The following is a 24747-nucleotide window of genomic DNA, read 5'->3' as shown; positions in this document are numbered from 1 at the left end:
ATCCGCATACTTGCGGATCAGATCGGATCGAATATCGAGTATATCCGCATAATTAAAAAAAAAAAAACTATTTTAAGATTCAATTTGACTATTTTTACAAAAAAAATCCAAAAAATTCATTTTTTTATCTGTTTAAACCTATTTACTCCTAAAATATTATCAATAATAGTTCTTTTGAATAACAAAAACAAAATAATAACACAAGATTTAAGTTTAATTATTCTAAGTTGAAGTACAACATAAAAAATTAAAAACAAAATATCATAAAATTCATAAATAACACACTAAAATTCATATCACATTAGGATTTATTTTCTTAAACTATGCTATTTATATGTGATGTGCGGATATGCGGATTTGCGGATCGGATCCGCGGATATCACTGTCAAATCCGCAATCCGATCCGACCATAGTGCGGATCCGATCCGATGGCTCTGCGGATCGGATAATATCCGCAAAATTCGGATCGGATGCGGATAATTACCGCGGATATGCGGATATTATCCGATCCATGTGCAGCCCTAGTTGAAATTCTACATTAGTTTTTCTTTAGGTGATTGTGACAATATCATCGGATTTGAAGCCACCAGTTCTCGTTCTCGATACTTACTCGATCCCAAAAAGGATTTACTTTTCGCTATCCCACGCTGTACAAAAATACTTTGTAATTTCATTGAAGCTTGCACCTAATGATCCACTTGATTGACCGTTTGCTAGGTACACAACATGATAAAATTAGCAGCTACTGTGTCAGCCTCATCTACACTGATCAAAGTGACCCAAGTTTACACCTTGGATCCAAGTATAGTTTGAAACAGAATGCAATTAAGGAAATAAAAAATAATTTAAATTTAAACAAATTCTACATATAAATTAGTTTTTCATCAGATTTGAAGCCTCTTCTCGACACTACTCGATCCCATGAGGAATTTACTTTTCGGCTCCCACGCCGTATACAATTATAGAAAAGACTTCAGTATCTGTGTCACCCTCATATACACCTGATCATAGTGACCCAAGTTATTTACACCTTGGTTCCCAATGATAAGTTTTATCGCTCGATAAACCTAATAGCCTAATATCGACACGTATTTACAAGAGACTAGTTTTGGATCTTAGAACCAGGGATGCCACGTTGGATCCATCATGCACAAGTTCCTTGGGTTTAAGGCAGCCTCAACCAACTCAGTAACACCCCTCTGCACGGGTTGGGGTGGCTCCATGGCATTTTCCTCCTACATACGACACAATCAGTAGTGCTCCAGTTTTAAATAGCAGAAAAAATAAAGGAAAAGAACACCAATGACAGAAATTAAGGAGGCAGCTGAATAAAAATATGAACAGAAAGAGCAACACACAAATTTGTTTAGTTGCTCACCTCTTCAGAGTAGTTCTGTGGGGCTATCCCCTTAATCCTTCCTACAACGTGCTCCACATTTGTGATAACCTTCTGTTTGAAGTCAACGGGACTCATTGTTCCACCAGCCATGGGGGCCATGGGCATCCCAAGCGGCCTTCTCCAAGACCATGACAATAGCTCATCGCGGAAAAACATTGCAAGATGATGCCACAGATGTTGACTTTGCTGCATCGGGAAAAACACCAAAAATATCAATGGGAAGCCTTGGATGGCATAAATAATTAAAAGAAACAATATTGATAAAAATGTTTTTTTTTTTTTTTGGTTTCCCCGGTATATTCCAACCCAGCAGGTCAAGGGAAAATCCATTTAAGAGTTTGCTATTGGCCAATGGATTGGTGCATACACACGGTGGGATTCGAACCCTGACACTTTCTTAAGCGAACTAGTGGGCTAACCGCAAGACTTGGTTAAAAATGTTTTAAGTTGATAGGTGTGTCTGGTGTGCAAGTAATTTTACTTAATTCTTACTTTAGGTGATGCCACGGCCTGTGCTGCTGCACACATTGAAGATACAATAAGACCTTCTACTCCATGGGAGAAAAATGCTTGCATATTCCTTGTTAACCTGAATGGGACTGGCTCATTGAACTCAATCAGTCCATTTACATCATACGCAGGGTGAAAATCAGTTTGAAATATTTTTCCAGTATTCTTTGCGAACAAAATCTTGTTAGGGGATCTTCCACCAATTTGTAGCATATAAGACATGAAACTCGAAAGAGCCAACTGGATGGCGAATTGCTTCTTGAAAGCCCACATATGGTTGCCACTTGGCAGAGTTTTGTACATATACTGTGAAAAGATGTTGTCAGTAACAAGATTTTTTGTTATTTCATTATAGGCTTGCAGGCGTAGATCAACAACAGCTTCTGGTGATATTTGCCCAGATATAGCCTGGTTCAACTGCTCCTTGAAGTAGGTAATTGGATGATCTGCCTCACGATCATTCCTTGCACAATGATTCTCATAGACCTCAAGGAAAGTACTATACATCAGATCATCTTCAACCATGCGAACCTGCCCATGCATCATTTCAAGGATTAGTGGTAGGTAGAGGTTTCCATCTGCACTCTTGGTAGTCTAATTCCAGTTAAGGCTATGGGTCCATCCCACAAAACAGAAGAAAAAATTACATAATCATAATCTAACCTGGGACCAAACAGGAATAATTATTGGTGTATTAATGCCTATGTGACGGCGTCTGGATTCCTTGTGCTTCTCAAACATTTGGTTCATCACACGGAAAAGCTGCAATATGCGCTCATCACTTCTGGCATTGGGAGTCAGAGATGTCTGAACGATAAAATGACGCTGGGAACCATCAGAGCCAATTAAAGTCAAACGCCGGAAACTGCTCCCGTGCCTTCTCACAATTGGAATATCTGCTGCAACCCTGTCCAACTTCACAGTATGATCTGGTGCAATCTCCTGAACAAAAATGAAGAATTTAGAATCAGCAATAGGAAGCACCAAAATTGCCCGACCTTTAGCAAACAATATATATAAAATAGAAAATTAATATACTAGTAAGAAACAAAAGTTTAGCAGTGTCGAAGAAAATCAACTCAAGTGTCACCTGATCAATGAAATACTGCCCAGGTACTTCCACATCAATGACATGGAAGTCCCGCAACACCCTGCTTTCTTCTTCTAACTTCAAAACTGCTGGAAACCTGTCCTCCACATTACTTTGTAGAACATTTTTCCAGTGCTTCAACCGCTCAGTCAGTTGAGAGAGGGTACATGGGAAAGTGGCTGTGCTTTCTGGGTCAAGGTCACGTTCAAAATCCTGTTTATACTCCCTCACAAAATCGACATGCTTATTTACAGCATCTGCAGAAAAGCAAGCCCTACAAACGCCTGAGAGCTCCTTCTTGAGAGATTGAGGAACTTCAGCAGTTGTAGCAGTAGGATATTTGTAGCAGCGATGGAGCAAAGCATTAACTACCGCCAAAAGTCTCTCCTCAGGGAGAGTGACAAACCTTGAGCCAATTTCTGTTAGTAGGATCTGAAAAATGAATAGTTTGTCATATATCATCCAATTAAATTCTAGTATATGAAACAGAGTCAGATCTGATCCCTAGATGAATTGATGTAAGCCAGACATATCGAAGTCTTTTATTTATTTAACACTGGTGCCATAATACAATATGGTACAAGTCATCCCTCCTCCACTACTTTAATTCATAATTCCATCTCTTAGAAATTAAGTGGGTCTAACTCACTTCAAAAGCCAGTTTTAAGCGATGAGAGTTGTCTCACACTTATAAATTCTCTAGAGACTATATCTTTGAAAGTTGTGGGACTGGTAAACACCTTCACACCCAGGGATGATCATCTGAAGTGTGAAATTTGATTGCAGGAATGAACATCTACCGGATGGCCCAACATTGGATCGATTATGCTCTGATACCATCTTAGAAATTAAGTGTGCCTAACCCACCCAAATGCTAACTTTAAAGGTGATGATGTCTCACATTTATAAACTCTCTAGAGACTATATCTTTAAAAGATGTGAGACTTGTACTACCGTCAAACACTTAATATATAAGTTTATTATATATCTAACTCCTTTTGCCTAGAACAATATGTCTTTCATGTCCAATCACCACTGAATCAAAGGTCCATTTAACAAGCAAAATGTACAACTATTGAAATACTATTATTGCAAGCATGATTTGTTTGAGGCACAAGAGCAGCCTTATGCATGCACACTCATAAGTATAGGGATTAGGGAAGGTGAGGGGGTATGCATTTACTGTGAAGCAACGTAAAACAACTGAATAAAGATCACCTCAAGTTCACTAGCCAAATTAGCATGCTTGCTCCTAAGAGCCTCCATTATGTCTTTTGCAGCATCAAAAGCACTGGCAGCAGATGCCACAAAACCTAAAGCACCAGCACGCCTTAACGTATTCTGCCCAGCTTCATTGAGGTTTGCAGAACCTTGCTGCAGTGGTTGGTCATTACCATTATGCATGCTGCTTTCTGCACTTGTAGACCTTTCAGCTTCTTGCCCATGTGAGTTTCCACCATCATGGGATCCAATTCCACCAGCAGATTGAGAGCCTTGGTGAACTTGAACATCAGATGACAAGGTGGTACCACCCGGACCTTGTACTCTTGTGCTACCATCGGCCAACCCACCTAGAGAGCCTCCACTAGAACCAGATACACTTTGTTGTGCTCTTTGCTGAACCATTGCTAATCTACCCAGTTCAGATTTATTGGCAACATCACGCCGCTCCAATAAATATGTCCGCAGCCAGTAATACAGAGCCTAAAATTGAGAACAGCAAGTTGAGATTACTTTTAAGATATATGAATTTGCAATTAACATATGCAAATAACGGTTACCTGAGGATACAAGGTTGCAATCTTCAGAAGAACAAGTTTACAATGTGGGGCTTCTGTCCTCTGAAGGGAGAGCAAAAGCTGTGGAATCCAAGAGAGCCAAACCCAATGAGGTACTTGGTCAAAGAACTTATCAAATGACCTCCCAACAGGCTCGTTAGCAGTGTCAAAGCTAAGAAGATAAAGCACGCGAGCTAGATGGCTTCTTGAATTAGACACACCAAATTTTACACCTTGTAAGAAGCAACTAACAGCATATTCCAACCAGATCTCATCATGAGTTTCTCTGTAAGCCTATTTAAAGAAGATGACAGATAAGTAATAAAGCTCAAATTAGGAATAATTGAAATGAACGAGAATCGAAAGTAGATAAGAGTGATTACAATATCACAATAGTTTCCCCAGCTTATCCATCCCTTAGGCAAGTTCTTAAAAAGACTAATGGCGTTTGAATAAGCAAGATTAGCATCTTCAGAGTCATTCAATTTCAACAAGAAATCCCCTTTCAGACGGAAAATTTCTGCCTTGTGCTTTGCTGGAAAATATTCCAGATTAGTGCTGTTGATCAGATTAAGACCACTTGTAAGTTCCCCCTTTGTTTCTAAGTATGCCTTTGCCTGCTCTGTTATCTTAACAAAGGCTTCCTGAAAATACATCAAAAACAGTCATTTAGATAACATCTTATATGAGTTCAACATAATTCAGATTTCACTGTTGTTAACAAAGGACATGTAATCAGCAAACAAAACAGGCAACCTAAAACAAAACACAATTTATCAAAGATTGTCCACATGATTGATGTGTGTTAAGTCGTGCTAGAGACTAGGCTTAAGACAGAATGAGGAAAAACCTAGGAGCGGCCATACTAAATTCTCAGAATTTACATAATGTAATAACCACACAAGGAAAGAAAACTATAATAATTCCATGAATAGACAATAATATAAAGGCAAAAGATAAACAAATCTCTTCAAACCTACAAGAAATAAATACTAGGTATCATACCTGCACTTCCATGGTTGAATGACCATATAATTTTTCAAGTATGGTGACACAAACATCAAACAGGCCTTGCTTACGAGCAATGTGAGCAAGCCTATTGACAGTCCATGCTTTGTCACGGTAGCCAAGATGATGAAGTGTCGAATTCGTGGAGCCAAAATCTTTGAAAGCTTCTATCACAGAATTATACATTTCATTTCTCCACTGCAGCAAATCATACCAAACAGACATGTTATCCCATTTATTTGGAGTTCTAAGTCTCCAAGTCTCAAGAATGTCCTTCAGATCAGCATAAAGATTTCCCTGCACACCAACAACAGAATTTCCAGAGTGTTTATTTCCATTGGAAATGTCCATTATAATCCTAGCTGACTCTTGAACTTCAACTATTTGTTGGAATTGCTGCAGAAGGGGGATTCGGGAATGAACAGACATTTCAGGCAGCTGCCACCATTGTTCCAGTGCAAGATCGACACCCTTACCCACCATGTTCTCCGCATCCCCCACACCATTTGTACTTTTGTCATGAAGTGTAAAGTATGCTTGAATCAGACGAAGTTTAGGTGTTTCTTCCACTTGAGCTTTTGGCATGACATGCTCCTTCATATATGTCCAATCAGGCAATTTCCAGAGACTGTCCAGCAGAATTTCATAGTTCTCAACACTCTTACCAAACTCTGCCAGAGCATCCCATTGACTGAGTTGACTAGCACAGTATAACCATTGCTCTTCCCAAAGACACATCTCAGCCTTTGGCACAGTGTTGTTATATGTTCCTTGAGTTGCCTTCATCATAGCCTGAAAAAAGAGACTTTGAGCTCGCTGCCAGTAACCATGTTGAACAAGGGAAAGCCCAGCCCTGGTTTCTGCAGTCAGTGACCTCTTCTTCCATAGCCCACATCGCATATCATCTTCATTTAGCAATCGATAGAGCTCAGCAAGAGACTCAGAGCATTTGGATTCATTTGGGAACAACATAACATGGCTTTCCAGCAAAGCCAGTGCAATGTGCCATGCATTATAAGTTTTTCCAATATATTTGATGAGCTCGCTTGGCATTCTGGGTTGAGGATGGCTCAACTGAAGCCCTTCTAATAGAGCTTGCACTACATTTGGTCTGCTGGCCTGCTGCCTCTTGTGGTAATCTTTAGACAAAAGAGCAATCATCGGTTTAGCAAGTGCTACCTGTTCATCTTTATGTAATGTAACCCAAACAATTGGAAATACCAAAACCCACAAATGATACGCAACATTAGCATCTGTATGGGCTAGCTCTCTCAGCGGAATTAACAGATCAGCCACCTGGAAAATTTGTTATCAATGTGTAAGCCAAAATGAACACATTTGCTACTATCTGTCACCGAAGTTAGGACCATAGCAAAACAGTAAGGGGACATAGCACTTTGACAATTTGAAAAATGGAGAAACATAAGACCACCATTTAATAATTATTAATATTAATATTAATATACTGAGAAGTCCATCCACTGCCACATAATACAAGTTAACATAATATGCAAAAAAAGTACTTGCATACAAGTCAACGAACCTCAGTTCATTTACCTGGAGTTTGCTCATGCTGTTAAGAAACTGTGCATGCTTATTCACAAGGGCCTCAAACGTTAGTGGAGCATCCTCTGTTCCTTCAGAAACATCACTGACCTTGTGCTGCATCCCAGATGATTCCACAGGAGTGCTTGAAATCAAAAGTGGTTGAACCCTGGCAGAATTTGGAGCTAGTGTTATAGGTTTATCCTCAACCAATATTGCCAAGAGCAGATCAAGGCCTTGTTTGAGCCAAAAGACATCACTTAGAGCTGTCCAGTCCTGAACTTGGATAATGAATTGAAGCCTAGTGAAAAGACTCTTCCCAAGGGATTCATGATAGAGAGAGAAAAATTTCATCCTAATTTCAGGATCTTTAGCTCGTAAACCAAGCATAAACTGCCTTTCGACCTTTTGGAAAACCTCTTGACGCACATGTGTAGGGTATCTGAAAGTCAATATAAATATAAGTAATTACAGAATGGAACCCAATGCATAGGAAAGAATAATCAAAGATGCATTACTTACTTATTTATATCTGCACAAATCCCATAAAGAAGTTCAAGATATTTCCGGTCCCATTCTTCCAGAGCAACTGGAGAGAAGTTCTGCTTATCAACTTGTGAAAGCTTCTGCAGAAAAGCAATTATTTCCTTGAGATTCAGAAAGGCACTTGACATCATTGAAGTTCCTTGTTTGCAGAAGTCTTCTTCAATCCACCCTTTAATCACATCAAGTATGCAAAGGAGTACACTAGCATCAATACCCTTCTCTGAGAGCAAAGCATTTAATATTTGAGACACAGATCGCTTGCACTCAGGAACAACCATCACCCTTTCAGTGATTAGTTTTAAGATTGACTTAAGATTTGAAATAACGGCTCCTACATCAGCTCCTTGACGAGAGGATGTGACCGCAGAATCTGGATCTGTTCTCTGGCCCTAATTATGTTGGACAAAATTCTTATTTAAAAGAAACCTTCAAGTTCTATTTAAAGCGTGTATAATGCAGAAAATAAGAACTGGCACATATAAAAGACAAAACAATATGAACAAAGCAAATACTTCCAATCACCACTGATTCCTTTGTTTTCAATTTCATTTTCACATTGATCGAAATTGTATATTTTACCTAAGATTGAAAAGAAATCATGAAACAAAAGAATTTACTAACACAATAAAGAGAATAAACCAACGTACCTGTCTCAAATGAGAACCTGCTGTTGACCCCATATCACGCTGCAGCCGCTGAAGAATACGAACTAGAAATGAAGGATCAATAAAGTTTCTTTGTACCTCTGTCAAAGTTTTTAGGACAAGCAACAGGAAACTAATTGAACTAGCATTATTATCATCACTAGATGTTTGAGGAGCTGTAACAGTGGTGACATGTTTCTGTATCAAATCATCAAGCTTCTGGTACAACAACTTAACATCAGCAGGCGTTGTGGCTGCTTCCTGAGGAAACGCAATGAAGATCATCTTCAACAGGGAGCAAAAAGACTTGCCGGCATCTAAAAGTTTGTGCTTGAAACATGGTTCAAGAATCTGGAGGAACGACAATTTCATTACTATATCCAGCAAACTATTTCGTAAATCGGTAATAAATAAATAAATAAATAAAATTTGACCTACTTGAGAAATCTGGTTAATGTTGTTTCTTATGAACAAGTGAGGCTGTTTCTCTAAAACTTTGTTCATGACATCCAAACCCTGTGCCAGTGCCGTGGAAGGGTCCTTTGCCTGGGATGGCTGAATACTGCTTAGCAACTTTTCTAAATAATTGAATTTTACATTTGCATTTGGCCACACTTCTAATGCCTGTGACAAAAGCTCCAAAGCTTGTTTGTACATTGCACTTGCTTCTTTGTCCTTAGGCTCAATGACCAAGGCAACCTAAAAAGTCAGATGCAGAATCATCATAAATTCAGAAGAAAGTGTATTGAAAAGTGACACTTCAATATAGGATTGTTTAACTGTTCAATAACTAACTTTTGGCTCAAAACTTTAAGAACAGGTCTAAATCTCTTTTGTCTCAGGTGATCCTTTGAACAATTAATGTATTATAATGGCAGGAAGAGCCTCATAAACCATGTAATAAGACAAAATGGAAGAAAGAAACCAGGGAATACAAGTATTGGATATAGCCTTAATCTGGCAGCACCAACACTAGGCAAAACATTAAAAAGAATATTAGAAAGTAAGCCTCACTCTGATAAGAAAGTTTATAATCATTTCCTCCATAGCAGCATTTGGTTTAAATTCTTCGTCAGGTTGACTGGCAGATCCTGGGGTTTCAATGTTGGGAATTGATGATGGACCACCAGGTGACATCACACCTAGGGATGGCAGACCAGGTTCTGCTTTTATTCGCTTAGATGTTTCTTCAGAAAATGTGGAACCATCAACAGATCGCTTAGAATCAGATATACTAGGATTGAAGACATCATTGACTTGGTGGGAAGGATCATTTTCAGTAACAATTTTCATCTCATTTTGTCGTCGCTTTTCCCAATTAACAACCAATCCTGCAAGCTCAATAGCGAGTCGTCTGTTTTCTGCTGTGGTATTATACGGCAATCCCAAGCGACTTAAAGAATTCACCATCTGAGGAACAAACTGTGCTCTGCAGGTGTAGAACAGATCTGAATGGCGGACAATGAGTTGGAATATGTGGATGAGATTCGGAATTGAATGGCCTTCCTCAACAAGAATCTTCTTAGTGTATCTTATCCATATGGGCATCCGAGACTCACCAAGGGGCAAACGTCGAGGTAGTGCAGGCATCAGTATGTCAAGAGCCTGCTTTACCAGCATTTTATTTTCTGGTTGGCATGTCCTAAGAAGAGCTACAAAAACCTGTGATCACAAAACAGTTTAGTGCTAGTGCATCCTCACGAATACTTGATCAATATGCTCTTAATACACAGAATAAAGTCGGTCTTTTTATAAAATTTTCAGATGAAGCAATAGAACTCTTTCCAGCTATGCTTGATGAGAAATTTGTTCAGCATGCATAAATATAGTTTTAACTTGAAAGCTCATGATTCATCATACTCCGCTGGCCTCTTATGAGTTGCACTAAGTGAGTTCTATTTGGTTTTATGCCATTCAGAAAACTAACCCCAGCCAAACACACTCTTGATGAAAACAACGATTAAACTATAAACATGATAGATGTCACAATTGTCAAGAAAGTAATAAAATTGCCTTAATAAATAAATACAGAAACTGGTATAAATTGATTAGGCAAAGTGGATTTGCCAGTGCATCCAAACACTGTCCCCCCTATAATCCAAAAATAATATTTTGAATCATTATGCCAGCTCTGGCTTTTAACAGCTTCTTAGGAATATATTTCATCTATCCCTCAGAGTAACAATTTCACATTAGTCATTGAAATTTAAATAAAGGAAATTAACCCAAGTGGTTTGAAGGAACTGTCTTTCCATAAGAAAATATTATCGATCATCTACATAATAGCAAGCCCGGTTATCTTCATGTATAAAGGTTAAGGTTTCTTTACCTGAAGTATTATTTTTTCTGGGGCTTGATATGCTTCCAAGAAGTGGCAAACATTCACAAATGCCCACTGTTTGCTTGCTGTATCTTCACGCTTAAGATGATTCCATCCAAACTTTATCAGTTCCTTCCTATGATGCACGAGATCATTTTGAAGATACTTAAGAAGCAAAGTCGCAAGCTGTAGTAGTTCTATTCTTAAAGGCTCATCATACTCAGCAGAAACCTACAGAAGATGGACATTATGCAATGAAAGTGAATGAGTGACGCTCTGAATCATCAAGGCATGAAAGAAGGCTTAATAAGAAACTAGCATAGTATATTGTACCTCTTCTGGAGGATCAAGAAGTTTATCAACAATTGTTTTTATAATAGCTGGATCAACAACCTCCCAACTTTGGCCATTTTGAAAGGCATGTGCAAGCATGGGAAGGATAAGCATTTGCATAACAATCACCAAATGATCAAGACTAAGTTGTTTTGATTGAAAAAGGTTCAGAAAATGCAATAGAAGAGCCTTCTTCATACTCGGCGTATAGCCTTCTGCAACCTAAAGGATATCAAGATAGTCAGTACGAGTCAAATTTAACAATGAATTGTGATCAGACAGAAGGAAAAAAATCAGATGAAATACCTCAATAATGTAAAACTCCTTCAGGAATGTGTAGTCGATACGACTATGAAATAAGAATATGGTAAGTATATCAAAGAGAACATTCACTTCATTCTTGTCATGTCTCAAATAGTTCAGGAAACATTTCACAAGCCATTTACTTTCTTTAACCTGGGATCACAAAAACAACTCGATCAGTCAACCATGTCAAACCATTTAAAATCAACAATTGAGCATGGGAGTTGAAACTGTCTAAGATCTACCTTTACAATATCAAATTTGAAATGAGAAAACATGGAAAGGGCTGTAGATAATTATTGTTGTAACAAGTGCAAACCAAAAACATTATCCAGACACATCCATTTTCTAATGACACAGACACATTCATTATCAAATGACACATTTACTTTGATGAAGTTGTCATTGCCATGGTGGAATTATCTAATACAGCATAAAGAAAATTTTAGATATAATATAGCATTGGATTGTTTATTAGGAAGAATGACCTTATCGTCCAATTTTTAATTAATAGTATTACAGGAATATTGTATAATGGTGTCATAAGATGAATGCACGAAATAATTAAAGGTTAAAAGAAAAGTGGGGGGATATGACATGGGCAAATGTGATTGCATTCATGCCAAATCAAAAGATCCCACTAAAAACATATCCTCTTGCATCCAAAAATATTCCCTACAAAGTCCTAATGGAAGATAACATGTAAAAGAAACCAACAAAATAAGTGCAAACAACTTGAACAAGGTTGTAAATGCAAAATCTAGAAAATAAGTCCACTGTAATTTAAAGATGCACCTAATTCATATGCACATATGTGCCTGGTCAGCAAAAAAAAAAAGAATCACGCACGCACGCGCGAGCACATATTTTAAAATGCTTGAAATTGACATTGAAAGCTGACTAGAGCTAGTGGCATGCAAAACATGAGTTGTAAACGCTACAAAAGTGGGGAATATAAGAGACCATTTTCTCTTCCAAAATGTGATACCCCTCAATACATCATAATAATGGATCAATGATGAAAAGGGAGATTATTGCAACAAGAGATCATAAAGCAGGGCATCAAATACAAGTTTAAGAATTTTACAAAATTTCAAGTTTAGAATCAAATAGCACAGACATGACCAATATTTCCAACAAAGATTTCAATAACAGCAAGACTCTGACATTTGAGTGTCCAGATCCCATGCCTTCCATCATTCTACAGTCTTTTGTAGTTTTGTTAAGATGCAAAAGAATGGAATCAAAACCAAAAACAGCAATCAAAATTATAGAAACATCTTAATATGACGCAACAAACCCAACTCATCAATGCCATGCAGTGACAGGATGGAAAAAAACTTGCTATTAAGTAATTCCTTCCGTTAATAATCATGAAACAAAAGTACCTAAATTGAGATTGCTGACTTACTTGCACTAGGTTCAGCTCTTGTTCATTTTGCAGTCGGGATATCCTTGCAGGTGACTTCCAAACAAGTACTAATGTATCAAACACAATCCGATTACTCTGTAACCAACCAGGGATTAATTTGACCAGGGTTTTTATAAGTGCTAGTCCCTGGAAATAAGCATTAGAAGTTTCACTCGGAACAGGAGCAGGCGGATTAGAAGCATCAGTCGAAGGAGCAGCAAGGCTATCTTCAGCTAATAAACCAGTATGCGTACTTGTGGATCCAGGAGCCATTGCCACATCAGACTTGGGCAGATATTCAGAGAATGCACTTGAAAGAATCTTTTGTGGTGATTTTGCAAGTTCATCTCTCAAAGGCTGACCAGCTTCTGATCGAATAATATACATAAAACTGAATTTGTAGAGAAAAGCATGAAACAGAAAAATGTCAGCATCCAACCTGATAGACTTATAATTGAAATTAAGCGCACAAGCTTACCGCCTGAAATATTTTGGTTCACTTAATCTAGCAAGAAAATAATCAACTGCAAGCGGTGCATATCGATTTAAGAACTTCGTAAGTGGAAGTCGATATGGACTGTTGATTTCACTGTACACCTGTCCCGGGGGAAGAGCTCCTTCCAAGTCAATAGTCAAGGTTACAAGTTCATCAAGGAATTTTGAAGCAGCAGCAGGAAGCAAGTGAAAAAGCTCAATTATAGCTGCACAGATACACAATGTCATCAGTGCACGAGTTAAGGAAATTGTATCAGAGACATACATTAAATAGGTTGTTAAACCCTAGATGTTATACCTGCAGCAATTTTTGGTTCTTCACCAGCCTTCCATGACTTCTGACTCTGTGCCAGCTTTTCAGGCTCCAGCCACCTCTTTAGATGCTCCAAAAGTTTACCACCCAGCGTGACATTAAACCAATTGGACAACAGCTCAAGGAGGCGAGCTAGCCCTTGCAGAAGTGGCATGCTGAGATTTTTTGTGTGCGCTAAATTGACCAATATAGGCCTAAGGCTACTTTGTAAAAGTTCTTTGGGCATCCTCTGATTAATAACCTAATTGACATGGTAACAAAATAAAATAAATATATTTTTTATAAAATCACCATCCTTCCAAAAGAATAAATGTACACAGCAAAACACATATCCATTGATTTTCTGCGGTACCATCAAAACAGTACCATAAATTTAAAAATAAGTAAAAAGATATTTTTATGAAATGGACCACATAATCAGAAACAATTGATCTCGTACATAACAGATTAACAGGACTTAAGCATTCAAATATCAAAATTTTCAAATACGAGCAGCCACATTTTTTGGATTAGCACAATATCCGTGAATGCTTTCTGGTCAAGCCAGTGATGACGAAACAATACATCATAAAGTACCTGTCGTAGGCCCTCCTTTGCAACAGCAACAATTTCAGGTGTCCGACAAGTCAGAGACTTGAAAAACATTGAAATAATCTTCGCACGCAATTCAGAGTGATTTGGAGTCTTAAAATCAGCCCATGCCATTGTTGTACACAGCAGCTCAATGCAAGCTGTCCGGAGCTTGGTCAATGATGTAACGACCTTAGGGTTGATAAACTTAGCAACCCAAGCATTGTCATCAGATTCAGCTATTTGCAATGCATCTTGCAGGAAGTTAACTAGCTCTGGAGTCAACTTGAGAAGAGGAGGTCTCAAAGCCAAACAAAAATTCAAAGCTGTAACTGTTCCAACCTAAACAAAAAGAATATACTCAAGTCAACTAATAAATGGATAAATGCTCAAAGATAGAGCAAGAGCAAATAAGTAGCCATCTGGAAATAAAGAATTCAGGGAACCTGCTGATCAACAGTCTTTAGCTTGAGGGGACGCATTATAAGAGGCTGGAGCAAAGGCTGGTATAATGGCTCGAGTAATTCAGACACCTCACTACCGGTCCTGCTAGCTAAGAGTGCCAAGCATGATTGTACATTCTTTCTCACTATGACAGATGCATTATGGTTAAACAACTCTTGAGCAAGAAAATCTACTACTCCTTGAAAACTTTGCCTACGTGTCTCACTATTTGCTTCATCAGCATTATTCACCACTCGAAGAACTTGTGTGAGCACTTGACTTGTCTCTTCCTGCTCTTTAGTAGCATATATGGGAAGTTTTTTGAGGACATATATTAGACCACGGACAATTCTTACCTGAAAAATGCAGAGTGTCTCAACAGTGACCTTCCCTACCAAAGCACCCAGTCCCATGACACCACCCATTTGTGCTTGCCATGTAAGTCCATAGCAACAATGCAGAAGACGGGGCAAAAGTTGCTCAAATACTGGAACACGAACACTTGGGGGCGGAGAATACACAGGATTCATTGATGGGCTAGAGACAATCATAGGTGTACCAGGCCCTCTAGACATTATAAAATCAGTATGTTTTGAACGAGCTAGGAATACAAGTGTTTCTGCAAACACATTTAAAGCAGAGAGAGCAGCTTTGGCATGGAGCCTGTTTTCATCTGCTAGTACATCAACTAAAGCATCCAAGAATATTAGAGGGTCCAGCTCCTTCAGATTTGAACAGCCATTAGGTTTTGGCCTAGAACCAACATGAACATTATTTGAGAGTAACGAACCACCCAGTGCAGCCGCTGACAGATTACCGGATGAAGAATCAATATGAAATATCACTGCAAAATGGCGACATATATTGACAACAAAATCATCTGCAGGATCTGTTAGATCTGGTTCACCATTGGCAGCCATGACAGTCATTAAAAGAATCTTGAAAACTGACTTCTCAGCCATAAGTTGAGTCTTTGTCTTTACCCCTAAATCAGCCTGAAATCAGGTGTTAAACATTATTGTACTGACAACAATAAGGTTGCGTTTGGAACGGAGACAAAGACCGAGGCTGAGACTAAATTAAGTCTCTGTATTATGTTTGGTGTAAAGTGTACAGTACTGAGTTATATCTTATTATCTTGTTTGGTTCAAGATAAATATGAAGATGCAACAAGAATATTTACTAAAATACCCTTAGTTATTAAAGAAAATGTTAAAGTCAATCCCCGTCCCTATAAATTTCAGTCCCTTGTGTCCCACTTTTTGGAGGTACTAAAGGGACTGAAATTTCATGTCTGGCTCTAGCTACCAAACACAATTCTGAGTCCCCCAGTCCCAGTTCCAATCTCTGAAAATAAACATTACCTAACATACTGAAGCATAAACCCATCCCACATAGAAAGACATGAACTAAAAAGTAAAACATCAGGGAGGATAGTAGAGACTGGATGAAGAATAAAGTATCCGGTATTATCAAGTTAAGGAAGCATTAAGGTCAAACAAAAAAAGAAATGTGTATAGTTCAATTATATTGTTGACTGTTCACAAAGAAGTGATCCATAAAACATGGGAAACAGGAAGTTATCCATTTACATGCATGAGCTAGAACGAATGCTTTGTAGGGTATGATAAATATCACAACAATATCAAACCAACCTTTACATCTGTTGACTCAGACCTCCGTATTGATTGATCAACTGTAGAAACCAACAATGCAGACAACTGCTTGGATGTAACTCCCTCATCAGCAATAGTTCCAGGCAAATTGAGCTGAGAGGATAAACAAACACGAAGAAATTTTAGAGCCTGCTTCCGGAAGAAAGCATCCATACCACAATTCCTATTCATTACAGCTTCCACAGCAAGATTTATGCAACGATCAAGTGGCACCAAGAATGGTGTTGCAGGCTCAAACGTCAGAATTAGACGGACCCCATGCTCAGGGTTCTCTTTACACTCAAGTGCCAGAGGCTCTTTGAGGAAGCGTCTGTTTCGGCCACCTAACTTGCCAAGAAGTTGCAATGCTTTTGCACCCCAGGGATAGGGAGCTGGCCTTAGGTGAGACCACAAGGCCAGAATAATTTCGGACATGAAATTAGCCATACTAGGCTCAAGAAAGTCAGGATTTAAACTATCAACCCAAAATTCAAGTGTTCGCAATCCAAGACCCACTAGTTCATCGCTTCCCTTGAGACATAATACCAATGGCTTCATCAGACGAGGAAGATATGGTAACTGAGAACTCAACCGGGCAGGTAAGGTCATGCAGAGCTCCAATAAAAGATCTCTCATATCTTCCCCAGTTGGCCCTTCCAGCATAGCCAACAACATATTAAGGCAAGGCTGCAACATGGGGATCAGGTCCCGAAGCAACAGTTCGAATTTGCACCCTGAAAGTGCCCTGAACATTGTACGAAGCAACTGAATGTAACCAAGAGGCCTTTCAACCTCGGTTGCATTTTTCATGCAAACATCCATTATAACAGGCACATGAGGCTGCAAAATCCGTTCAAAATCAGCAGGTGCTTTTGAAACAGCACCAAATATAAACCTAAAGAGATGTAAAACCAGTTTGGCTGCAGGTGAATCTGGGTGCTTCAACACATCAAGTTTACTGCTCACAAGGAAATTAACAAGCACATCAGCAAATGGACGGTACACTTTTACAGCTGCCAGAAGCGTTGAGAATATATGGACAAGTTGAGTGTTCGATATCATGCACTCAAAAAGCTCAGGCATACAGAGCGAGAACATATCCATAAGGTCTCGAGGTTCCATGATGGCTAAAATCTGCGAGAACAGATGAAGCATTTCCCTCTCCTCATCCTTCTCCTTGAAAAGTGCTAAGCAATGTACACCACTTTTTAGAACACCAGAGGCTTTATAGACCTGCACAACACTAAGGTCAAGTACACCCCTTCAAATTAGGACAAAAACATTAGAGCTAATCAGCATATCTGCAGTACCTCATCTTCTCTCATGCCTCTTGATGCTTGGGGTGGTGATAAATTAGGTGCTGGTGGGACAAGCACCTGCAGTTTTCCATAAATATGCAAATTTTTTAACAATAAAAAATATTACACAGAAGGATATAGAGAAGGCCAATCCATAAATGGAAATTACTATGCCTGTGATTCATTACCTGAGATCTCGGGGAATGTGCATGAGTAATGCTCCATATAATGGTCTTCATTCCTGAAGAAATAAAAAGCCTTTAAAATTTAATTGTATATAAAAAGGGTATACTAAACAATCTTAAAATTAGAAAAGGACGAGGGGCAATAAAACTATCCAGCATTACGCTCAATGTTATACCGGAGAGGTGAAGAAGAAGGGTTAAGGAAATAAATTACCCATCACTAATGTCTTAATAAGATGTTTGCAATCATTGACTTCCTTCGAATGCTCTACAGGGACCTGCAGATTCAAGACTGCCTGAAAAGAACACGGACCGCAAACAGAGTCAAGCCAAACAAAACTCCCATAACGGCAAAGATAAAAGTACTCAAAGTTTTATAACATTTTCTTACAAGTGAAAAATGCTTTTACTGTTCTAGTCAAGAAAGTCCAGGGAACATTACTATTTGTTGTAATTGGTAAACATCAATTAGAACTATGCAACCAAGTTGTCAAAAAACAATTAAACTATATTAAGGACAGGTAAAACAACATTGGGAAACACTAAAGATTAAGTTACTAAAAAGGTTTTGGTCCTATAATAACCACATGAAAACACAGTAGCTTTAACAAATCAATTTGGATGCATGTATTATGAAAGCACAGTAGCTTTAAATCCTTCCCTTTACTTCATAGAACAAGAATATAGTGTAAAGTGAGTGGATGCAAGAAGCAGTTAAGAAATACTAAAACATCAGAGCTAAGAACATATAGGACCAGCAATTTCTCACATGATTTTTTTTTTTTTTTGAGATAAAAAAAAACTCTCATCTCAATTGCTTGTTAGGAGGGAAATAATCACTAGCATACAAAACTTTGGCACTCTTTCTGTTTCATTTCTCTATGACTGAGTTATGTTTCTTTGTTCTTTCTTCCAAAATAGCGTAGTATGAAGTTAAGAGAATAATGTTAGTCTGACACAAATTCAAATGTGAAGATATTACAAGCAGAAATAAATCCTCAAAGAAAATTCATCTTGACCTGTACAGGAAGTTCAAGCTTTGATCTCAGGGTAGTGCGATCCTTCCCTTCCTCGCCTTCCTCCAGAAGCTAAAAAATAAAATAAAATAAAAGCCAATCACCCAACACTATTCCAGCCACTGAAATGTAAGTACTTGCACACACATACACGTGTTATGCTCTGACAAAATGACAGACCCATCTCCAAAAAGTTTACCATCAACACATTACTAAAAGTATAAATAACCTGGGGTATTGTACGTTTGAAAGTACTGAATTTCCCAACAAAAGCATCCAGAATGCGACCCTACAAGATAAAACAATGCATGTCAATCCCAACTAGGGAAAAAATTACAATATCAATTTGTCAAAATCTAGCAGAAATCATGTCACAGACCAGTAGGACCCTTGCTTCATCCGTAGACTGTTGATCAACCCCCTTCTCAAAAATTGGTTCCACCTAGATCATATGGATAGAGCAAAAATTGAGAGCCGTTTGGGAATTTAATCAGCAAACAGACCAATTATCTACTATTTCTATCACGATGGAAAAGCAATTTTTTATTTAGGTTTTTATTTTTTTTTTTTTTTTTTTTTTTGGGGAGGAGGGGGGGTTCTGCTGACCAAGACAGTTGAGATAACAAAAGAAAACAAAATGTACTCCAAAAAGAAAACCTTAAAGACAGATGTCACAAAGAATAGAGAAAAAAATAAGAAATTGTACAACTAGAACCTTTGATCCCATGAGAAAGGACTAATCCAACCAAAGTCAACAAAGCACCACATAAAATCCACATAAATAATTTTGTCCAACTACCCAAAGCTAATGAAACAAGAGTATTTTACATTTATAACAGCACCAATGAACGTCTCAACCAAGTTATATCTTATTTCTTTCCTACAAAAAAGCTTGATGTTAATAATCAACATGGGAAGGTTGGATAGGTTGGAGAATCAAAACACAGAATGAACCAGCTATATTCTAGAGAAGAGTTTAAGATAAGCACCAGATTCAACATCAAGCGCGCACATGTGGTGTGGATACTCAATGATAATGAAGCATCATGCATATTACTTGAGAATAAGTAAATAATTCGCGACAACTGCAGCAATGCATAATTCAGATTAGTAAAGAGAACAACATATAATGAAAATTTCATCATCAGTGAAGGATATTTGCAACAACATAATATCAAAACTGTCACACGAGTCAAAAAAAAGCTTCCAACTGAATTAAAGATTATAAAACCAATAAGATAAATTTGCAGGAAAATGTAAAGAAAATATATAAATTGAGGTCAAAGATAATAATGCTTTATGTTACTTTTAGAATCCTCGTAACCAACGCCTTTGTGCTGCATTCTTTTTTGACACCGAAAATTAAAGGTGAAGAGCATTTCTAAATTTATATATCAGTATAACTTACGTGTTTTGGTTTCATACTTAGTACCTTGTTATGAAGAATATATCATTTTAGATAAGTTCAATCTGAGATATGATGAGATAAAAGAAAAAGCATACCTGTGATAAGGAGAGATCCTGCCGAACATGATGCACAATCTCTGCCAGAAGACTATAAGCCAACGGCCTCAATGTCTCAAAGCATGCTCTCCCAGTGCCAACCAAAACCCTAAAGAGTTTGAATAACCATAAGAAAACATTCTAACACTGAGGACACAAATCTTGAAGCATAAATAAACTACACAAAACATACATTACTACACAACTTGCCCTAGTTATAAGTTATGACCCCAAACAAACTTGCCAGATGAGTTCCCAATACGAAGATAGTTCATGGAGCTTAACTGTTCATTAGTTCTTTCCTAACAAACATATGTCATGATCGTCATAGATAAATTTATTACTATTGAGGAATAATAACAAATATGTGGTATCACATTAAGAACTGCACACATCTAGTGATCATCTGTACTTCATGAAATATTATTCACAAGAATCCCACTTTTGGAATTATCTACAGATATCTCCAGCTCAATACATGAATAGATACTAATGTTACCTTTCTTCCAGTAGAGTGTCAATCAAAGGAAATAAACCCCTCCTGAAATCAGTTCCGAGGACATGTTTCAGGGATATTAACAACTCCTGCATCCAACAATTTTGGGTTTAGAACAAAGAAAGAGAAACTCAATAGAAGAAAGGCAAAACAACCCAAGAAAATTACCTTTCTAATAGATACTGAATCAGAACATGTTACAAGCAAACTCACAATGCTTTTACATATGTTTTCTTCATGCGGCCTTATATAATCGGCATAGCTTTTTAACAGATAAGTTAAAAAAGAAACTGTCTGCAATAACAAGAAATGAAACTATTAATCATGGTAAGTAGGATAACAGTTAGAAGAATAATTAAGGAAATGAATAGAACTTCAATATAAACGTGGTCTTTACATTATTTACCCAATATGTTCTATGATACAAGTGGAAATCTAAAGTTCCTTGTTACTATAACTATGTGTGCTAAAAGTATGAGATGCTGGCAATTCAAAATACTAAGGTACTGAGACTGGGATTGGAACTGGGACTCAGAATTGTGTTTGGTGGCCAGAGAGACTGAACTAAAATTTCAGTTCTGGAATATAAAATTGCAGTCCCTTCACTACCTCCAAAAAGAAAGGACACGAGAATTTCTGGGAATGGGAACTAAAATTTTAATAATACAAAGATTTAATTTAGTCTCTGTCTGTCTTTCAATCTTTGTCTCCGAGTCTCAATCTCTAAGTCTCTCTTACAACCGCCTAATAGTTGCCATGATTTAAAATTGTGACGCGAACTCTCCTATATATCTCACTAACCATGGCCAGATACATTGTGAGAAATTTCAATTAATGAAATATTACAATTTTCCATCTAATGAAAAAACACCTCATTTAAACTCTTGTCCAGTATTTAGCCAACCTTAAGATTTTCACAACAAGCAACTTACCTTAACTTGTGCACCCTTGAGTTCAATGAAATGAGTTTTCAAATGGGGAGGAACCCTATCAGGGCCCTGAACTGATATAGCAGTAACCATCAACGGCAATAATTGAGGGATGTTAGCTTGAACAAGACGGCTATACAATTGAAACAGAAACATCACAACCAGCGGACTCTCCGTTACTATCTTGAAGGAACGAGTACTCGGATTAAGCTGTGAACCAGTGGCAGTGGCACTGGAACCGCCTATGCCCTGATCTGAAAGTGAAGTCTCCATGGGCTTGACCTCTTCCCCAGTCATTGCCATGTTGTCAAAGAAATGACTAACAGTTAATTTAAAATTCTGGTATATCTTACAAACGAAGTCAAGAAATGGTTGCACTTCATGTTCAAGAGTTGGCCTAAAGTTCCTCAAAAGGTCAAAGATTATACGGATACAAATCAATCCATTTTCTTCATTATCGGTGGTAAGCACTTGCATAGCAACCTTCAAGAGGTCCTGTACAAACGGTCGTAGAACTTCGCTGTGTGGCAGTCTATTCAATATCTCAACCACAATGTTTCTAAGCTTGTGCTCGGGATTGTCAACAAATTGCGGCTTAGTAACTTGCAGAAGTATCGCAGAAAACGCCCTGAAGTAACACTTGAGAAAATTCAAGTACTCAGCGGTATGAGCAATCTCAAGACTATCCCTAACCTCCATCACCATATTCAACCTCGTCTGAATCGCTATTTTCGCCCCCAAAAATAAAAAATAAACAAAAAAAAGACTTTAGCGATTTCTATAGGCAATTAAACAGTAATAAAAACGAAATAAGAGAGATGAGAAATAGATAAACATACGGAGGTCAGGCTCGACGAGGTGACGGGAATGTTGCTCGAAATTCTGAACGGGACTCATTTTGGAGGGTTTAGGCGTGAAACAACAAATGAGAAGGGGCTAAAACCCTAGGCTAATAGGTTGACTGAAGAATTCGGATTCAGCTTAGTCTATGGTGTGATTCTAGGGTTCAAAGGGAAGGGAATTTGCGCAAGTGGCAGTGACAGAGCACCATGCACTATGAAGTTGAGCTGAGAGCAACGGAGATTGTGATTCTCGTTCTCGTTAGAAGAAGAAGAAGAAGAACAATGATGTGTGTGGGGTTAGAATGTATTAATGGAAATTAGGGCTTAAGAGAAAAACGCAGAGATTAAAATAGGGGCTGTGTTTGATTTTCCCTCCTCTTTTGCGTTCTTGTTATCGTTCTCGAGTGTTCAAGGGGGAAAAGTGGGTAACTCCACTCGGCACCACCGAGATTTGCACAATTCATGTCATTTTTGTATTAAGCAGCAAATAAGAATGAAATATGACCATTATATGAATCATCGTCCAAATTATGAGTTAAAACCCAAAATGATGATGTGGTGCACTAAAATTTCTAATTGCATCAATTATGTTCTTGAGATTAAAAAAAATGCACCATATTAATCTTTGACTCATTTTTCATTAACGACGTGATGACATGGTATGATGACGTGGATTATAAATGACACGTGTCACTTCATGATTTGGCCACGTGTAATGGTATGATGATGTGGTGACCAGTGACACGTGACATGCTGACGTGAATCATTGTACCATGTGTCACAATGTTATTTAGCTACGTGTCCATTTGTATCATGTGTCGCAACAGTATTCATCCACGTGTCATCTATTATGTCATCGTTGTATATGCACCAAATTAGTCCCTGCATTAAATGACTCATTTTAGTCCCTAAAATTGAATGCCGTGCACAAAACTAGTCCATTTATCAGTTTTTCTTATTTTTTTCTATAAATTCAAAATTCTCAATATTTTTGAATGCATTAATTTCAATTCTATTTTTTCACATGTTCTTCAAATAAAAGTGTTTTTATAAATTATTTTTTTTCTTACGAATACCCTAACCGTCGACTTGGAGTTGACGTGAAGACTTTTCAACTACCTTCACTACCATCTCCATTCTCCGACCTCTTTCAGTACTCTTATAAAATATTTTTTTCTTGCGGATACCCCTAATAACCGCCATCTTAGAGTTGACGTGAAGGCATTTTAAGCTTTTCTCATTACCATCTCCGACCTCTTTCGTCTAGATTGCAGAGGCCAAAGATGGTAGTGAGAGTGCTTGAAGTGCCTTCAATCTAACTCATTTACACATAACGAAAACGTGTATTTTATAAGAAAAAAATGTTTATTTTAATTATTAATTTCTTGTTAAAAACACATGTTTTTTATGAAAAAATGTGTCTAATCAATTATATAATTATTTTTTTATAATAACATACTTATATATTACAAAATTTACCAATGTTAAATTATAAAAAAATTATATAATCGAAACTAAAATCTTAAAATTTTTTATAAAAGCACTTGTATTTAAATGATATATGAAAAAATAGAATTGAAGTTAGTGTATCCAAGATATTAAAATTTTAAATTAAAAAAATGAGAAAAAAAATGGTAAAAGGACTAGTTTCAATTTCAGTGAATAAAATGAGTCACTTCTATGTTTGGTTGGAAGGAAAGAAATAGAGAGGAAAGAAATAGAAAGGAAAGAAAGAAAAAGAAAGAAATTGAGTGGATTTTTATTTTCTTTAAATGTGTTTGGATGAAAGGAAAATAAGAAAGAAAGAAATGTTATAAAAAGACAATTTTATCCTTATATTATAAATGATATAGAAAAAAAATAAAAGGGTAATATTGGAAGTAGAGAGAGAGATTTAATTTTTTCTCCATTTTCTCTCTATTGTTGAAAGGAAAAAAATTAGTGGGTCCCACCAATATTTTCCATCCATTTTCCTTCCTCCTCCATTTCTCTACTCAATGAAACAAGGGAAAATAACTATTTTCCTTCCTATTTCTTTCCCTCCCTTTTTTTCTTCCTCCCATTGTCACCTCAAACAAACACACCATTAATGCAAAGTGAGAGACTAATTTGGT

At 37.5% G+C, this 24747-nt stretch overlaps 1 protein-coding gene across 1 annotated transcript; it reads right to left on the bottom strand.

Annotated features, from left to right (window-relative positions):
- Positions 1 to 825: 825 nt before the first annotated feature.
- Positions 826 to 23165, bottom strand: LOC107642954 (uncharacterized). Its single transcript, XM_016346470.3, has 35 exons — positions 22631 to 23165; positions 21795 to 22516; positions 21031 to 21156; positions 20866 to 20951; positions 20367 to 20475; positions 19853 to 19948; positions 19243 to 19305; positions 19093 to 19152; positions 18867 to 18935; positions 18062 to 18143; positions 17851 to 17903; positions 17675 to 17740; positions 16365 to 17597; positions 14712 to 15704; positions 14272 to 14607; positions 13681 to 13936; positions 13366 to 13588; positions 12888 to 13278; positions 11480 to 11629; positions 11174 to 11395; positions 10850 to 11071; positions 9535 to 10182; positions 8959 to 9219; positions 8524 to 8871; positions 7853 to 8265; positions 7343 to 7772; positions 5783 to 7081; positions 5161 to 5421; positions 4781 to 5071; positions 4218 to 4703; positions 3000 to 3431; positions 2573 to 2851; positions 1892 to 2440; positions 1379 to 1585; positions 826 to 1235 (listed from the first exon to the last, which is right to left on the bottom strand). The coding sequence occupies exons 1-35, from the start codon at positions 22686 to 22688 to the stop codon at positions 1116 to 1118; spliced, it is 11640 nt and encodes a 3879-aa protein (XP_016201956.1). The 5' UTR covers positions 22689 to 23165; the 3' UTR covers positions 826 to 1115.
- Between the last annotated feature and the right edge of the window lie 1582 nt (positions 23166 to 24747).

Source organism: Arachis ipaensis, chromosome B5 (assembly GCF_059453495.1).
Source record: "Arachis ipaensis isolate K30076 ecotype BB chromosome B5, ASM5945349v1, whole genome shotgun sequence".
Classification (NCBI taxonomy): domain Eukaryota; kingdom Viridiplantae; phylum Streptophyta; class Magnoliopsida; order Fabales; family Fabaceae; genus Arachis; species Arachis ipaensis.
The sequence above is the reverse complement of the archived record's forward strand: the minus strand, read 5'-3'. Positions and strand labels throughout refer to the sequence as shown.